Source organism: Petaurus breviceps, unplaced genomic scaffold (genome assembly GCF_028583685.1).
Source record: "Petaurus breviceps papuanus isolate PSGF00001 unplaced genomic scaffold, PetGlider_PUasm1.0 90895, whole genome shotgun sequence".
In the NCBI taxonomy this organism is placed as follows: domain Eukaryota; kingdom Metazoa; phylum Chordata; class Mammalia; order Diprotodontia; family Petauridae; genus Petaurus; species Petaurus breviceps.
The window spans coordinates 5392226-5408485 of NW_027187372.1; the positions used below are offsets into that span (position 1 = coordinate 5392226).

The 16260-nt window shown below is 34.7% G+C and overlaps 1 protein-coding gene across 4 annotated transcripts in view; it reads left to right on the forward strand.

The window, feature by feature from the left end:
• Nucleotides 1-16260, forward strand: part of SWT1 (SWT1 RNA endoribonuclease homolog) — a 181378-nt gene that overhangs the window by 38225 nt on the left and 126893 nt on the right. For all 4 annotated transcript variants that reach the window (XM_069074419.1, XM_069074421.1, XM_069074422.1 and 1 more), the window contains exons 8-10: nt 1607-1708; nt 2979-3167; nt 6979-7072. In XM_069074419.1, coding sequence (XP_068930520.1) covers nt 1607-1708; nt 2979-3167; nt 6979-7072 — 385 coding nt within the window. The remainder of the gene's footprint in view (nt 1-1606; nt 1709-2978; nt 3168-6978; nt 7073-16260) is intronic.

Consider the following 16260-nt stretch of genomic DNA (forward strand, 5'->3'; position numbering starts at 1 on the left):
TTATTGAGAGACTATGTAGTTTGACTGGAGTGAGGAGTCCATTCAGGAGTGTAATATGAGGTAGAGCTTGAAACATAGGTTGAAAGGAATTTGAATTTTATGTAGTAGGGAATAGGGAGTTAGTAAAGATTGTTAGCTGAGGATTGATTTGACCAGATCTTTGTATAAGGTGGTGATCTAGGTGATGGGGCAGAATTTGGAGGTAGGAAGACCTATTTGGAGACTATTGCATCACTCCTTGCAGGTGGTTAAAGAAGGCATATGTTAGGGTCATTGCTGTGAGAATAGTGAGGCAGCAGTAGTAAGAAATATTGACATTTCAGTGACATTATAGGACTGGATATGATAGTTGAGGCAGGAGGAAGAATAGAAGATCACCAAAGTTTTGGAACTGAGAGACTGAGTGAATGCAGAAGTTCTTAAGACAGTAAACTTGTAAGGAGTGGCAGGATTTGAGTGAAAGTTGATAAGCTTTGTTTTGGACTGTTGAGCTTGAGGTACCTGTGAGAAATCAAGATGGAGATGTCCTGTAGGCAGTTGAAGCTATATCATATATCTAAATCTCAGATAAGGGATCTAGGTTTGAGATTTATATTTGGGAACTTTCTTTTAACAATGGTAGGTGATGTCATGGAAATGAATGAGATTGCCAAGGGGGAAAGAAGATAAAGGTAATAAGACCAGACCTTAGAGAGCATTTATTAAAGGGTATAAAAGAGAATGAGAAACCTGTGAGAAAAACTGAAAAATACTATAAAAGTAGAAGGAGAACCAAGAGACAGTAGTGTGTCTAATGCTAGTGAAGGATAAGAGTACCTAATAAAGAAGGGGTAGTCAAAAGAGGATGCCAAGAAAATATGGACTAGGAAATGGCTACTGGATTTGCCATTTAGGATGTCGCTGATGGCTTTTGAGAGAGCAGTCAACAGTGTGTGGGGTGCAAACTAATTCAGTTCAAGAGCATTTATTAAGTACCTCCTATCTGCAAACACTGGCTTAGGATTATAGAAAGGAAAATGAAAATTAGATCCTCACCTTGAGGAACTTACATTCTGCTTGAGCCACAGAGGTTTTATTGCAAAGTGATGGTGAAGATGTGGAGCTATTGAGTGTAGACTTCCCCCCTCGCCTCCGCAGAAGTTTGGTAGTGATGTGGAGGCAAGAGGAGAAGAATGATATCTGGATGATATAAAAAGGTCAAAGGAAGGCCTTTTTTTTTATATTGAGAGGAATTGAGATCTCAAGTTTCTTAAGCATATGGAAAACAGTAGTGAAGAAGAGCTTGATAAGCATGAGAGAAGGGGGCATGATTGGTAGAGCAAGTCTTGAATCAGGAGAGAATAGAATCAAAGGTATAAGTGAAGAGTAGGGATATTTTTCAGTCTTGAATTTGAGATTTGCTGTGGGTATTATTAAAGTAAATAAATGATTGGTAATTGGGCATTGATTTCAGTGAAATCAATGTCTTGTTAAGGTAGAAGGCTTATTTCTGGAAAATTACATTTTTTTGGGTTAAATTCAACAGGCAGAATCTTATACATTATGTTAAAAAATATAAAAAACAATATAGTCTTAAAATATTGGTGTGCCTTTTTCTTCCATTCAGAGAATACTGCTTCAGATACAAAACTTTTAATTGTTATTGACACAAATATTCTGATGAATCATCTCAAGTTTCTTGGAATTTTGAAGACTATGGATGTCCCAGGTATTCATAAAGCTATTTCTGATTCTTACCTAGAGTATATCTGACATATCACTAGAGATCACAGATCAAAATTCATATTTGTGTTGTGCTTTAAGGTTTACAAAGCACTTTACTCAACCAACCCCTTTGAGTTAGGAAGTTACAAGTATTATTCTCTTTTTGCAGAACAAGGAAACTGGAACCCAGAAAGGCTTAACAGCAGTTTCCTTGCAATTACCCAGTTAGGAGGCATTAGATTTGAGACTCAGACCGAGTTCATCTGAAATCTTGTTCTGAATCCTTTCTGTCACACTACTTCCCTTCAATTATAATATGAACTTGTGGACTTCCCAAAGAAGGACAAAATGTTTTCTGATGCTTGCTGAAGTATTTCTAGCTAGTAGATTCTAAACTTGCTATTCCTAATAAAATGGGATCTTCAGAAGTTGACTTAGCCATATAAAATCTCACTCTCTTTCATTTTTGTAAAAAAAAATTATTTTTAGCATTCATTTTTAAAAATTTTGAGCTCCAAATTCTCTTCTTCCCTCAAGCCCCTCCCCCGCCTAGTACAAAGGCAGGCAATATATGAATTATACGTGTGAAGTCATGCAAAGCATTATTTTATATTAGCCATATCACAAAAAACAACAACCAAACAAAAAAAAAATAAACTGAAACAAAGTATGCTTAGATATGCATTCTGAATTCATCGATTTGCTCTTTGGAGGCTGATAGCATTTTTCTTTATGAGTACTTTAGAATTGTCTTGTATTGTTTTATTGATCCCAGTTACTAAGTCTTTTCCTGTTGATCAGTATTACAATATGGCTGTTACTGTGTACAGTGTTCTCCTAGTTTGTCTCACTTTACTGTACATTAGTTTGTATAAGACTTCAGGTTTTCCAAAACCATCCTCATCATTTCTAATAGTACAGTAGTATTCAATCATAATCAGATGCCACAACTTATTCTTCCATTTTTCAGTTGATGGGCATCCTCTTAATTACCAGTTCTTTGCCAACACAAAAAGATCTGCTGCGTATATTTGTTTTTTTCTTTGATCTCTGGATCAAAGAGTGTGCACAGTTTTACAGCCCTTTGGGTATAATTCACTCTTTCCTGAACTCTTTTTAAGCCTATTTGACACTTATTCTTTGCTGTGTGGATAGTTAACCTCAACTAAATTATAAGCTCCTTGATAGTAAGGAAGATGTCCTAAATTTATAGTGCCTAATACAGATGTCAATTGATGTATTTCTTGATTTAATAAGAGATTTGAATTTTTCAGGCTTTGATAGACTTGTATTGATAATTCCCTGGGTGGTTATGCAAGAACTAGATCGTATGAAAGAAGGGAAATTACTACAGCATGCACAGCACAAAGCTATACCTGCAGTCCATTTTATCAATGACTCTCTCAGAAGTCAAGATGGGAAACTGTGGGGTCAGTCTATTCAACTTGCTTCTCAGAAACTTTGTAAGTACCACATGTAGAATTGAATGGGGTGTGGGTGCCATATATTCTATATAGTCTATAAATGGCCTTGCAATAAAGGGGAATGGTTCAAAAGCTTAATTTTCCTTTCAGATGATTTAAAAAATGATTCTTTCACAACAAAATTTGGCAAAAATTGAATTTTTTATTTTAATTTTTTATTTCTCAGACTGTGTCATTACTACAAAAAGTGAAATAGAGATTTAGTAAGAATTTTTGTTCTTTATAGTAATCATTTTGCATTCCTTTTAAAAATTGCTACATAATATTGGTGTTGGGTAACAAAACTGCCCTTTCTTTATCATCTTTCTTTTAAGTGTTTCCCTCAGATTGTGAACTTGTGGAGAGTAGGAACTGTCTCAGCTTTTCTTTTTGTACCCCTAGTGCTTAGCACATAGCAAGTTCTTGGCAAGTATTTTTTCATTCATTCATTTATTCATAATGGGGTTTGACTATATGTAGTTATTGGTAGGCATATGTTTGAGTCTATAATAATCAAGTGTTGTATAGTATAAATTTTCCACATTTTTATTCTTTAATTTATTATCTAAATTAGAATTTTTAGGCAAGTTGCAAAAGGCATGTAGAGCACCCATAAATACTGATGTCCTTACCAGATTAAAATACATATTTTTCTGGTGTTTTGTTTAATTCTCCAAAAGAATCGCTATTTTCATAGCTCAATATTTTTAATTCATAGATTTAAAAAAATATTCTGTAAGATGTGATAGAGTCTATTACAGTACAATTTTACCATATTTCCTTACTTTAACATAGAAAAGAGTTTAATTAGAGATATTTGGTTCTTAAGTCTTAGGTCAGACAGAAGGTTCTTACTGTTCATTTTGGGGAAAACCTATGTGAGTTCTTTAAATAGAACCACAAAGTTGTAAGTATTACCAGTAAGTAGGATTTTAATGGTCAGGTAACTGTAGAATGAACTTGAAATGCCATTAAATTAGACCTGTTTAAAGCAGTCATCTATATAGTTCATATTTAAGAGCCATAAATAGCAGTATCTGAGAAATGCCTGAGGTATAATAGATTATTTGCTTAACAGTATACTTTTTCTTAACATTTTGGAAACACGATAACATTGATGTATATTGATACAGTCCTTTAGGATTATAAAGCTCTCTTCTTCAGACAGTCCCTGTGAAATAGTTTGTACACAATTATCATCTCCATTTTACAGATGAGAGGTTAAATGATTTGCTTCTAAGTAGTAAGTATTGGTAGGTAACTCAGGTCTCCTGACGCTAAGACCAGTATCCCTTTTCTTATCTGCATATGCCCCTGATATTTTTTTAATATAATTTTAAATTTCACTAGTTTAGTAATCTTGGCTCTTATATCTAAACTATTTTGATATAGAGACTTAGGAATCCTAGTAAAGGCTTCAAAAACTTTATTACTTCTAATTTGGGGATGTCTTTTTTAAAAAATATTAATTAATTACTTTTTAGTTTTTTAGCATTCACTTTCATAAACTTTTGAGTTTTAAATTTTCTCTACCTCCCTCCCCAAACCCCTCCCCAAGATGGCATGCAATTTGATATAAGCTCTACATACACATTCCTGTTAAACATATTTTCACACTAGTCATATTGTAAAGAAGAATTAGAATGAATGGGAAGAACCACGAGAAAGAAAAAACAAAAAGAGAACAAATAATATGCTTCGACCTGCATTCAGACTCCATAATTCTTTCTCCGGATGTGGATAGCATTTTCCATCATGAGTCTTTTGGAGTTGTCTTACATACTGTCATTGCTGAAAAGAGCTGAGTCTATCAAAGTTAGTCATTGCACAATATGACTGTTATTCTGTGTACAATGTTCTTTTGATTCTGCTCACTTTACTCAGCATCAGTTCATATAAGGTTTTTCCGAAGTCTTCCTGCTTCATTCCTTATAGCACAATAGTATTCCATTGCATTCATATATCTCAACTTGTTCAGTCATTACCCAGTTGATGGATATGGGAATGTCTTTTTTGAAACCTATATTTCACTTCCATTTGACTGTTGTTTTTTATTGTAACTTTTTTGATTTTCTGCCATTAAAGTAATATTCTGGTAACTCATCACAGTGTGGAGGTAATTCTGGGTTCTCAAAGTCCATGCTAGGAGAGCATAAGCTCTAGCAAGAAATGTCTCTGGCAACAAATTTTGTAACTCATTCAAGGACCAGTTGGAGATTTTCTACAGTGGAAGGCTGACCATTTAATAATGAATTTTTTTGGCTAGAACAACTCTTCAAAGTTAGAGGGGTTTTAGAGGGGTTGTATTCTGTATGGATGGAGGGAATACTGACACTGATGAAATTGATTTTTGGATGTATAAGTAAAGCAATTAGTGACCATGATAAGTTGCTGAAATTTATTATTTGTAATAGGTATTTTTCATGGTTTTCTGTGCCTCATAAATAGCTATATAAGTTCATCTGAATGAGTGTTATGTCTTGAAGATTGCTTTAGTATTCATATCTAACTTAATTCACATAGAGCTCAGCATATAATGCCTTTTGTTGACAATGATAACAATGGTCAGCCATCCTCTCTTAACATCTGCTTTAGCTTGGGGTTCACAGAGTCACAAAAGTACACAGATAAATTTTAGGAAGGTCATGAACTTGGAACTTGGGGGAAAATTATATCTTTATTTTAACTCAGCTTTAATTGAAATTTAGTATTTCCTTCACTTGTTTAAAAATATTCTAAGTGGTACATAGGCTTCATCAGACTGCTAGAGGACTTCATTAGACAATAAAAGGTTAAGAACTTTTGCTCTAAAAATAGTTATAGTTTCCTTTTAAATCATAGAATAAGATTTTTTTTTCCTTGATGATAAGCTGATCTTCTTATTAGGAAAACCTCATTTGGGGAATTGGCAGATTTAAAGTCAAATTATTTTTTGAGATCAAGGCAAGAGCAGATATAGGATCCTAAAATGTTGGGGTTGGAAGGAACTGCAAAAACTGTTCAACGTGACTTGTACCTCTACCAGAAAAGAAGTCAATCTAGCCTCTTATTGAAGATATCTAGTGATGAGAACCATCCCTGCCTGAGGCAGTCTATTCCATTTTGGGGAAGCTCTACTTGTTGAAAAGTTTTAATCCTCTTGAATTGAAGTCAGCCGTTTTCCAACTTCTATCTGTTGCCCAGTCTTCCCCCTCCCTCCCTTTTTGCAAATAAGGAATCTAAATCCCTAAACTCTTTAATGATTTGCTTAAGATCAGGTAGCCAATAAGTAGAGTATTTGGAGTTTAGATCCAAGTCTTCTGAATCCAGTGTTATTTTTCACCAAGTTATACTTGAAGCCAATCTTGTGGAATCTTTATTTCATGACGGTTTTCTCATTATTAATGAATCAGTGAAACTTTGTGAATACTGAGACTTTATTTCTATGTTGGGTAATAATTATGGGAACTGTGAAATGTGCACAGTATAGTGAGAAAGTACAGATTGGAAATCAGGAAACATAGATTCTTCTTTACTTCTTTTAATAGCCATAGGACAGAGGGCAGGTCACTTCACCTCACTGTAATTTATTTTCCTCATCTGTAATGTGAAGTTGATTGAGTTGGTCTCTAAGATCTCTTCCAGATTTGCCATTTTGTGTTTTCTGTGTTGATCCAATCACGTATGTCCTGAGGTATGTTAAGTAAACTATGTATAGAAACCCCCAGTGCATTTTATTTCTTTCCCTTCCTCTTTTCATTTAAAGACTTTTCATCTGTACTATTAGGATTTTTAGTGTGTTAATTGATTTTTACTTTTGCTCAATTTGCAGATGGATTGAGTGATGAGAACAATGATGACCGAGTCCTGAAATGTTGTCTTCAGTATCAGAATTTATTTCCTTGTGCTCTTGTCATATTGTGCACGTGAGTTCCATGAACAATTCACCTTTTTCAGTATAAAACTGCAGTAACTGAACAAAGTGAAAGAATGAGAAAAAAAAAGATAATTTCTTCATTTTCAGATCTAAACCCTTATCCAGCTTCCCCTATAACAGTCTTTGGAAGACAGTCTATTGTTCAACTTGATTTCTTTCTTTCTTTGTGAAATCATGATCACCATGACTTGTTAACTTTTCCCCATCCTCCAGTGGGCATATTCGTTTTTTTTCCTTTTGTTTTAGACATTTTAAATACCAAAACTTAAATATACAATAGAGAAAAGAAAAAGAACATATTATAAACTTAAATATTGAAACTCAAATACAAAATAAGAAAAGACAAAAAGCATGTCATGTGCACAGCAGAACATAAAACAGGATTCAAAATTATATAGCAATAAATTTCCATTTCAAGAAAGCCTGTATAATAAATACTACACATCATGTTGAGAGCTGTCCATCTTTTCTTTCCTTGTAAGTTTTCTTTTGTTCTCTGAACTGTGTACTTTTTACTTTGTTCTTTTTCCCCCTTCCACTCCCTTCTGTTCCCCTCCAGAAAGTTACAATTAAACTGATATATTTATAGCTATAGATATATACATTCACATATACATATATACATGCATGCATACATACATATGTAGACATATTTTCCCTAACAAATTCTACTCCCTGAGTAGAATTTTTGTTTTTATGTTTGTGCATATCTCTTATTTCCTATCCCTCTTGACTCCTCTACTTTATTTCTGCCTGCTACCTTACCCTCCTATTCCTTAACCTACCCCCACCCCCAGGATTTCTCCCTTATCCTCCCATTCTCATAAATCTAAACACCCTTTTATACCCAGTTTTAACCTATTCCCTCATCCTCCACTCTAGATTCTTCCCTTATCCTCTCTACCCTCTCTATCACATGGCTAGTTTTTTGTGTTAAGTGTCTGAGATCGGATCTGAACTCAGGTCCTCCTGATTCCAGGGCCAGTGCTCTATTCACTGCACCACCTAGCCACCCCCTAGAAGACTTTTATACTGATATGTATATGTACATGTATGTGTATGTGTATATGTATACATATATGTATTGTTCCCTTTTGAACCCTTTTCCAATGAAAGTAGGTTTCCAGAACTAACAACCCTCCTCCCCCATCTCTGTGTTGGTTCTTCCTCTTGTACCTCATTTGTATAAGACAATTACTCTTTTTATTTTTTCCTAAATGGTTTTACCTTGTAAAGTCTATCATACTCTAGTCTACCTCAATCTTTCTTATAAATTACCCAATTATTAATAACAGTCTTAGATATTTGTTTTACATTTTACATGCGTGAAAGGTAAACAGTCTGTCCTTAGTGAGTCCCTTATAATTAGTCTTTGGTATGTATTTTATATTTCTCTTGGCTCTAGTATGTCAAATCTTCTGTAAAGTTCAGGTTTTTTTTTTGTTTGTTTTTGTTTTTTAAACAAAGTTATGGAAGTCTGACAGTGTGTTATGCATCTATTTTTAAAAATTCAGGATTATGCTTAACTTTGCTGGGAATGTTTTTGGTCAGAACCTCAGTTCTTTTGCTCTTCAATATATAGTGTTCCAGGACCTGTGGTCTTTTACTATTAGGTCTTGTGTGATTCTAATTATGGCATTGACATATTTAAATTGATTTTTTCTTGTTGCTCATAAAATTTTATACTTGAGCTGGCCGTTTCAGAATTTGACTATAATATTCCTGTGAGTTTTCCAGTAGGATCTTTTTCAGGTGGTGATCAGTGAATTTTTTTCTCTTTCTACTTTCCCTCTTGTTCTAATACTTCAGGACACTTTTCTTCAATTATTTCTTGTATTATTGTTTCAAGATTTCTTTTTTGATCATAGCTTTCAGGTAGTTTGATTATTCTTATGTTTTTTCTTCTTGATCTGTCCTCCAGATCAGTTTGTTTTTCTTATAAGATGTTTCACTTTCTCTTCTATTTTTTCATTTTTTTGTGTTTTGTTTTATCATTTCTTAGTCTCTCATAACTTTACTGACTTCCCCTTTCCCAGTTCTAATTTTCAAGGAGTTGTTTTCTTCCTTAAGATTCTGGATCTCCTTTTCTAATTGGTTGACTTTCTTTTCATAATCTTCTTGTTTTTCTTCTTATTTAATTTTTCTCTTTCTATGAATTCTCTTTTGGGCAGGTGTCCATTTGACGTGACTCCTTGGGGTAGAAGAGGGTTTCTTTGCTTCATTATCCTCTTCTGAAGATGATCTCCACTCTTCTCTATTTCTATAATAACTCTGCGGTTGGATTCTTTGTACTTTGCCTATTCATTTTTTTGTAGTAGTAAACTTAGTTTTTGTAGTCACCTCTAGTCCTGGGGTGTAAAGGACGGTGCCTCTGGCCTTAGATCTTCAGTTCTCCTTTCTGGCCTAGAACTGGAACCAGGACCTCCAGCCTTCTGTAAGTGCCCACAGCCAGCGGAGTCCGCCCCACTGCTTCTGCCCTTATTGGCATGTGCTGGTTCCTTTTTACTCTCACAGAGTCTGTGTAGCACAGCTGGGTTTGGTGTTTCTTGTCAACAGGGGTTCCCACAATCTTCCCTGACTCAGACTTTCAGCTCCCCTCATTATTCCAGGGGTAAAAGTTGCTGTGGATGGGCCTGAGGCAGCCTCCCAACCCAGCTAAATCCAGGGCTTGCCACTTGTTGTTTAGAGGGACCTAGGAGCTAGCCTAGAGGTGTTTACTCTAACCATGTCCTTGGATTTTTCTTCAGATCTTATCTTGTCCCAGCAGCACACCTCTTATGCTTCTACTCTTATTTTTACTGCTCTATATTTGGCCTGACACACTATTTTATTTCTTTTGTGGGGGAAAATCTTGAGAACTTGGAATTTTCTGACTCTGCTGTCTTGCCAGAATCCTCTCCCCAGTGGGCATTTTCTGAATATAAAGTGCTTTATAAACTTTAAACCATATAATCTAAGTTATTATTAGCCAGTGGTCTTGAGTAATGCACTTTGGAGAATTACAGTGAAATTAAGGCACTATTATCTAAATAGATGAATTTAAAGTTAAAGTTATGAAGTTTTAATAATATTCAAAAAAGTTAGAAAGTAGCAGGGAAAACACTGGTGTTATGATATGGTAAAATATAGGCAGTTCCTAACTTAGGTACCTCAGAACAGCCTTCCTTTTCTCTCTCAATTTGGAATTTCTCTTTCCAGTTTATACTCCTAGATGAAATAAGTAAGCCTAATTCTGCTTTTTATCTGATGATGGATGAGTCTTTGAATTCATCACAGACCCAAAGACTTTATAAGTGCTTAGATTGTATTAGATTTTACATGTAAAATCACATGTAATTGAAGTGCATTTAAGGGATCAGGTCCAGGAAGAAATGACATGAATAAAAGAAGGGCAGCATTGCTTACTTACCCTCCTTATTTCCCTGTATAGGAGGGAATCTTAACTCAGTGTGTGTTTCCAATGTTTCCAGTAATATGTTTTTTTTTAGGTAACCTCTAAATTCATTTGTCTGCTTTTGGAATCAGGGAGCAAGGCAGACGCTGAGATTCTGTTGTTGGAGGCATCATGTGAAGTGGATAGCTGACCTTGGAGTCCATAAAATAGGTTCGAATAGGTTCAGATCTCATTCTGACACTTACTAGTTTGTGATCATGGACAAGTCACATAACCTCATCCGAGTTTCCTCATTTGTAAAGTGAGAATAGTAATACCTGTACCTACCCCATAGGATTGTTGAGGCTTAAATGAGATAGAGTATGTGAAGTGCTTATCAAACTTTAAAGTGCTGCTTAGATATCACATACCATTTGTTATCTTTTTCTCATCTTTTTTGATGGGTTCCAGATAGAAGGGGTGCTTGGACAAGTCACTATGCTGTTATTATTCCTTTATATTCGGTGTTATATGGACATGGCACACTTACATTAGGATTTTATCATATATTCTATAGACTCATTGAAAGCATCCTTGATAGAATTATACTTGTAGAGAGTAAATTAGTGATGATAGACATCTCATTCTATTCCTGTGTGATTTTTTTCCTTGTTGACCAGGCCTCCTACTTTGAAAATGTTTTGTTCTTTGTAGCTGAAAGATTGAGTATTTGGGGTGATAATATTTATTTAAAATGTCTTATGGATTATTTTGTCCAGGATGTAATAGACAATAGTTCAGTCTGTAATAGTGCTGTGGTTCTTGTAGATTATTGGTTGAATTTGCTAGGATATTTCAAGGTCTGTATTTGTAGTATAGAAATTTGTTATCTCTCAGTCCCTGCAAACTTCTGATGCATAATTCTTTTTTTTTTTTTGGAGGGGGGAAGGTAGGGCAGTTGGGGTTAAGTGACTTGGCCAAGGTCATGTGGCTAGTTTTTGTGTATGTAAGTGTCTGAGATCAGATTTGAACTTAGGTCCTCCTGACTTAGGGCTGGTGCTTTATTCACTGCACCACCTAGCTGCCCCCTGATATATAATTCTTTTTTTTTTATTCTTTCATTTTTTATTTTTATTTTTAAATTTTTTTTCCTGATGTATAAATCTAACCACCATATTATGTCTTTCTGTGTATTCACTATGGTGCTACATTTTTATAGTCTGCAGTGATATGTTCTGTTTCTAACATTTCCTTGCATAACTGGCATTGATAACTAAGTTAATGCTTTTTAATCATAACTCATATATACTTTTTGGTGCCAGTGCCTTGAGTATGAATTGCTATCATTAACACCTCTGTCACTACAAATAAATCTATATGACACAGACAGTGTTTGACCTGTTGTTGACTGAGTTTATGTGGATAGCATGCCCTATCTCCTTTACCTTTGATTCCATTCTTGGGTCTTAGTCTTTTCACAGACCCCATGTAGAGATTAGCTACCTTTGTTTGCTTCCAAAAAGTTCATTGGCCTATAACTATTATCAGCTTTTGATACTATTCAATGAAGTGTATTCTAAGAATGTCTGTCATTCTTCCTCCTCGTGTTGATGTTTTTATAGTTGCCTTACACTGATGGGCCCTGTGTTTTATTTACATTATAAGGATTTTTGTCAGGTTACTTTCCAAATTTGTTATGGTCCACTTTGTAGTTCTAAAAGTATACGTTAACACTACTGTTGTATAAGTATTATTTGCTTTAAATTTGTTTATCCCATTCAGCTTTGATATCAGAATGCCAGTAAGTTTCTTAAAATATTCAGCCATCTCCTTCTTGATTCTTTTTTTTTTTTTTTTTTGCTTTTTTGGAGGGGCAGTTGGGGTTAAGGTCACATGGCTAGTAAGTGTTAACTGTCTGAGGCCGGATTTGAACTAAAGTTCTCTTGATTCCAGGGCCGGTGCTCTATTCACTGTGCCACATAGTTGCCCCCCCCCTTTTTTTTTTGCTTGATGTACCTTGTGTTGGAGAGAGTAGGCTGTTTGTAGGTATCATCTTTATCTGCTTGTTCAATGGGAACTCTGGATTCAAGCTTTAAACCTTTCATCGATTTGTCCTATTTATCTTTCTGTGGTATTCTTTAAGGATTTTATACTATAAAGTCCAAATCATCCATCTGCATTGAGTGGTTAATAAGATGTTCTGATTATTTTTTAAATCATGCAAAGTTGTACTTAGAGATATAATAACGAATTTAAGATTGGGCAGAACCCTAATGGCCCCAAACTATCTCCCTGAAAATGCCACATTTTATATTAATTGTTCTTTTTTTTTTTTTTTTTTTTTGCCTTTTGGAGGGCAACTGGGGCTAAGTAACTTGCCCAAGGTTACACAGCTAGTTTGTTTTTGTGTAGGTGTTAAGTGTCTGAGGCCAGAACTGACTCCAGGGCCCGTACTTTACTCACTGCGCCACCTAGCTGCCCCTTGTATTAATTGTTCTTGACATTCTTAAGTTGGTAACACATTTTAAAAAGTGAACAGTTTTCTAGTAGATGTGAAATACTATATATTTATAGTACATGAATAAACCAGGAATGCAGAAATGAGTTACGGGCTTTGCAGTAATTAGCAAAGATATTTACTGGTATGTTACTGGTGCTTTGGGTAGGTTGTCCTTACACAAAGATGAGGGCTAAGGACAGTGGGGACAGATGAAGGCTGAAGAAGGCAGTGGGGAGAGTCTGGACTGGCAGAGGTGACAGAAGCAGCATAGTGGAAGGTAATGAAAAATCGGTAAAAATTTATTAAGTACCTAAGATGTGCTGGTCATTATACTTAGGTAATGGGGAACCAAAGACAAGGATAAAAGTCATTGTCTTTGAGGAGTGCCATTGTTTGCATATATAGTTGTTGATGTTATATATACAAAATAGAGGCCAGATAATTTTGAAGGAAGACTCTAACTTCTAGAGAGGATCAGGAAATCCTTTATGTAGAAGGTGATGCTGGATTTAAACCATGAAGGGTAGGGGTGTACACTCAAAAAACATAGAATACTGATATAAGCAGCCAGAAATTTAATATGTTGTCTTCTTTACAGGTTCTAGCTGCCCTAATTTTTTAGCTTCTCAAGCTTCTGGGCTAAAATTTTTGATTGATGTTGATTTTTTGTGTATTTTGTTGTTTTTTGATTCCATTTGTAGTCTTAATTTTTGCAGTGGGGTAGACTGTCTTCCCCTAATTATGCCAATTATAGGGTGGCATACCCAGGGAATAACTGAGATACCAAAGAAAGAGGTACTTAAACAAGCTTGGCTATTTAATAGCATTTATTGAGGTTAATTAGGTTGAATGAATTGTTCAAAGGAGTTTACTCACAAGAGGCCAGTCATCCTGGGTGGCAGAAGAACAAAGTAATGTTGTGGACCCCCGCACTAACCCCAGCCCAGGTCAGGTATTATATAGAAACAGAGCAAAAATTTTCTCATAAGGTAGTTGGAACTTAGATTTTTTTTTTTAATTTTAATTAAATTTAAATGTTATTTATTTATTTTATTAATTAAATTTATTGAATTATTAAGTTGTATATATAAACTATTATATATAAATATTTATATATAAATTATATAAATAAAATTAAATTATTAAATTTAAAAATTTTTTTAAAAAGATTGACGTTTAAGGTTACATTGTTATTTGGCCTGGTCTGAGGGTATCTCTGAAAAAAGCTGTTTTCAGTTTTGTCATAATATGGTATTGGCATATAACGAAGACATGTGTTTTCATTTGTTCCAGTGTTGTATTTTACTGTCTTATATTTCTAGAATACAAAGGAGGACCGCTCATTTTGCTCTTCTTTTTGTCAGTCTGATCATCACTATGGTTTTGAATAAGCTTAGATTTATAGTAAAAGTTTCATCACATTGGCTGGTGTACTACCCCACTCAGGAGTATCCCCAAAACCTATCACTTTGTCAGGCATTTCCTTTGTGTTTCCCCCCCTTCCCTTTCCCTACCTTCCTTATTCATGTTGGGTTGATCTTTGAGAAGGTTATAATAATAGCAATTATTATTATGTACTTTGATGGCCTTAGGAGAAATGAAATAAACCAGAAAGAAAGCAATACATGTTGATAAAGGAAAATATATAGCTAATCCCTGGGACTTGATAGAAAGAAGAAAAATGGAGATGATTGGAGCTAGCTCAGAACCAAGAAAACTCCCTATATTTTTATACTTGTGAATTGTCTTGGGATCTTAACTACCATTTATAACATTTTAAAGAGAAAACATGTTCAACTACATTTAATTTACAATCAAACTTTAGGAACATAAATTGCAGTCTATTCTAAAATAAGCAAATTCTGCTAAGATTATTTGATCTTGGGGCAGTAATTCTCTTGTTGAATACCTTATAATTATTTTTATTTGGTTTAATTTTGCTACTGTTTTCATGAATGAATTTTTGGTAAGCAAGTAGAAAACAAGTTTAGATAGGTGGAACCATCTCCAATTAATAACTTAGATTTACATTTACATAATCCTTTAAAGTTCACAAAGTTCTTAAAACAACCCCATGAGTCTCATGGTTCATGTTTTATTATCTCCAGGAAGGTAAAAAAATGAGGTTCAAAAAGGTTAATGACTTACTTTGAGGTAATATGGCCAGAGAGCATCCAAGCTATGCTGGGATTCAGACCACTTGCCTCTAAGTCTAGAATTATTTCTGCTATACAGAGTTTTTTTTCTTTAATTAAATGAACTCACCTGTAAGATGTCGTGTTATTACTTTTTTTGGAGGTGGGGATTTAGGGCAGTTAGGGTTAAGTGACTTTCCCAAGGTCACATGGCTAGTAAGTGTTAAGTGTCTGAGGCCAGATTTGAATTTAGGTCCTCCTGACTTCAAGGCCGGCACTCTATTCACCATACCACCTAGTTGCCCATGTTGCTTTATTTCTTTTTTGGAGGGCAATTGGGGTTAAGTAACCTGCCCAAGGTTACATGGCTAGTTTTTTTGTGTGGGTGTTAAGTGTCTGAGACCAGAACCAAACTCTGGTCCTCCTGACTCTGGGACTGGCACTTTTACTCACTGTGCCACCTAGCTGCCCCAGTGTTGTTTTATTTCTTAACTGTTTTATTCTTATCACCAAACACTTATTGTCTGGTTGTCTTGTTGGGTTGGTCTTTGAGAAAGCTATAATATTTATTATCATGTACATTGGTGGCCTTAGGAGAAATGAAATAAACCAGAAAAAAAAAGCAGTAGATGCTGACAAAAGAAAATATATGGCTAATCCCTGGGATCTGATATAAGGAAGAAAAATGGGGATGTTTAGAGCCAACTCAGAACCAAGTTCCTATATTTTTAAACCTGTGAATTGTCTTGGGGTCTTAACTACCATTTATAACATTTTAAAGAGAAAATTGTCCGCACAAATGGCTGCAGTATCTAAGGAACTGTCATGGGCATTTCTTTGTGCAAGCCGAAAAAGAAAGGTTAACTTAAAGTATGGTTTTAGGAGCCAGAGAAGTGCTTTTAAGTTAGGAATTTTAGTCAGAGTTTCATTCCCAAATTGAACATTTAAATATTAAGAGATTGTAGTTCTATACAAAAAATAGTCCTAGAAATTGAGCAGTGTTGAGATTTTCACATGCAGTGGGCTTTTTTAGTGCAAAGTACTACCATTTTGCTTATTTTGGTGGAATGTAATGTTTTTATTTTAAAAATGAAGGAAAATTAATAATTGATTTCCTTAGGACATATTCATTATTAATTTTAAGCCTAGTCAAATTTTGTCATTCTGCA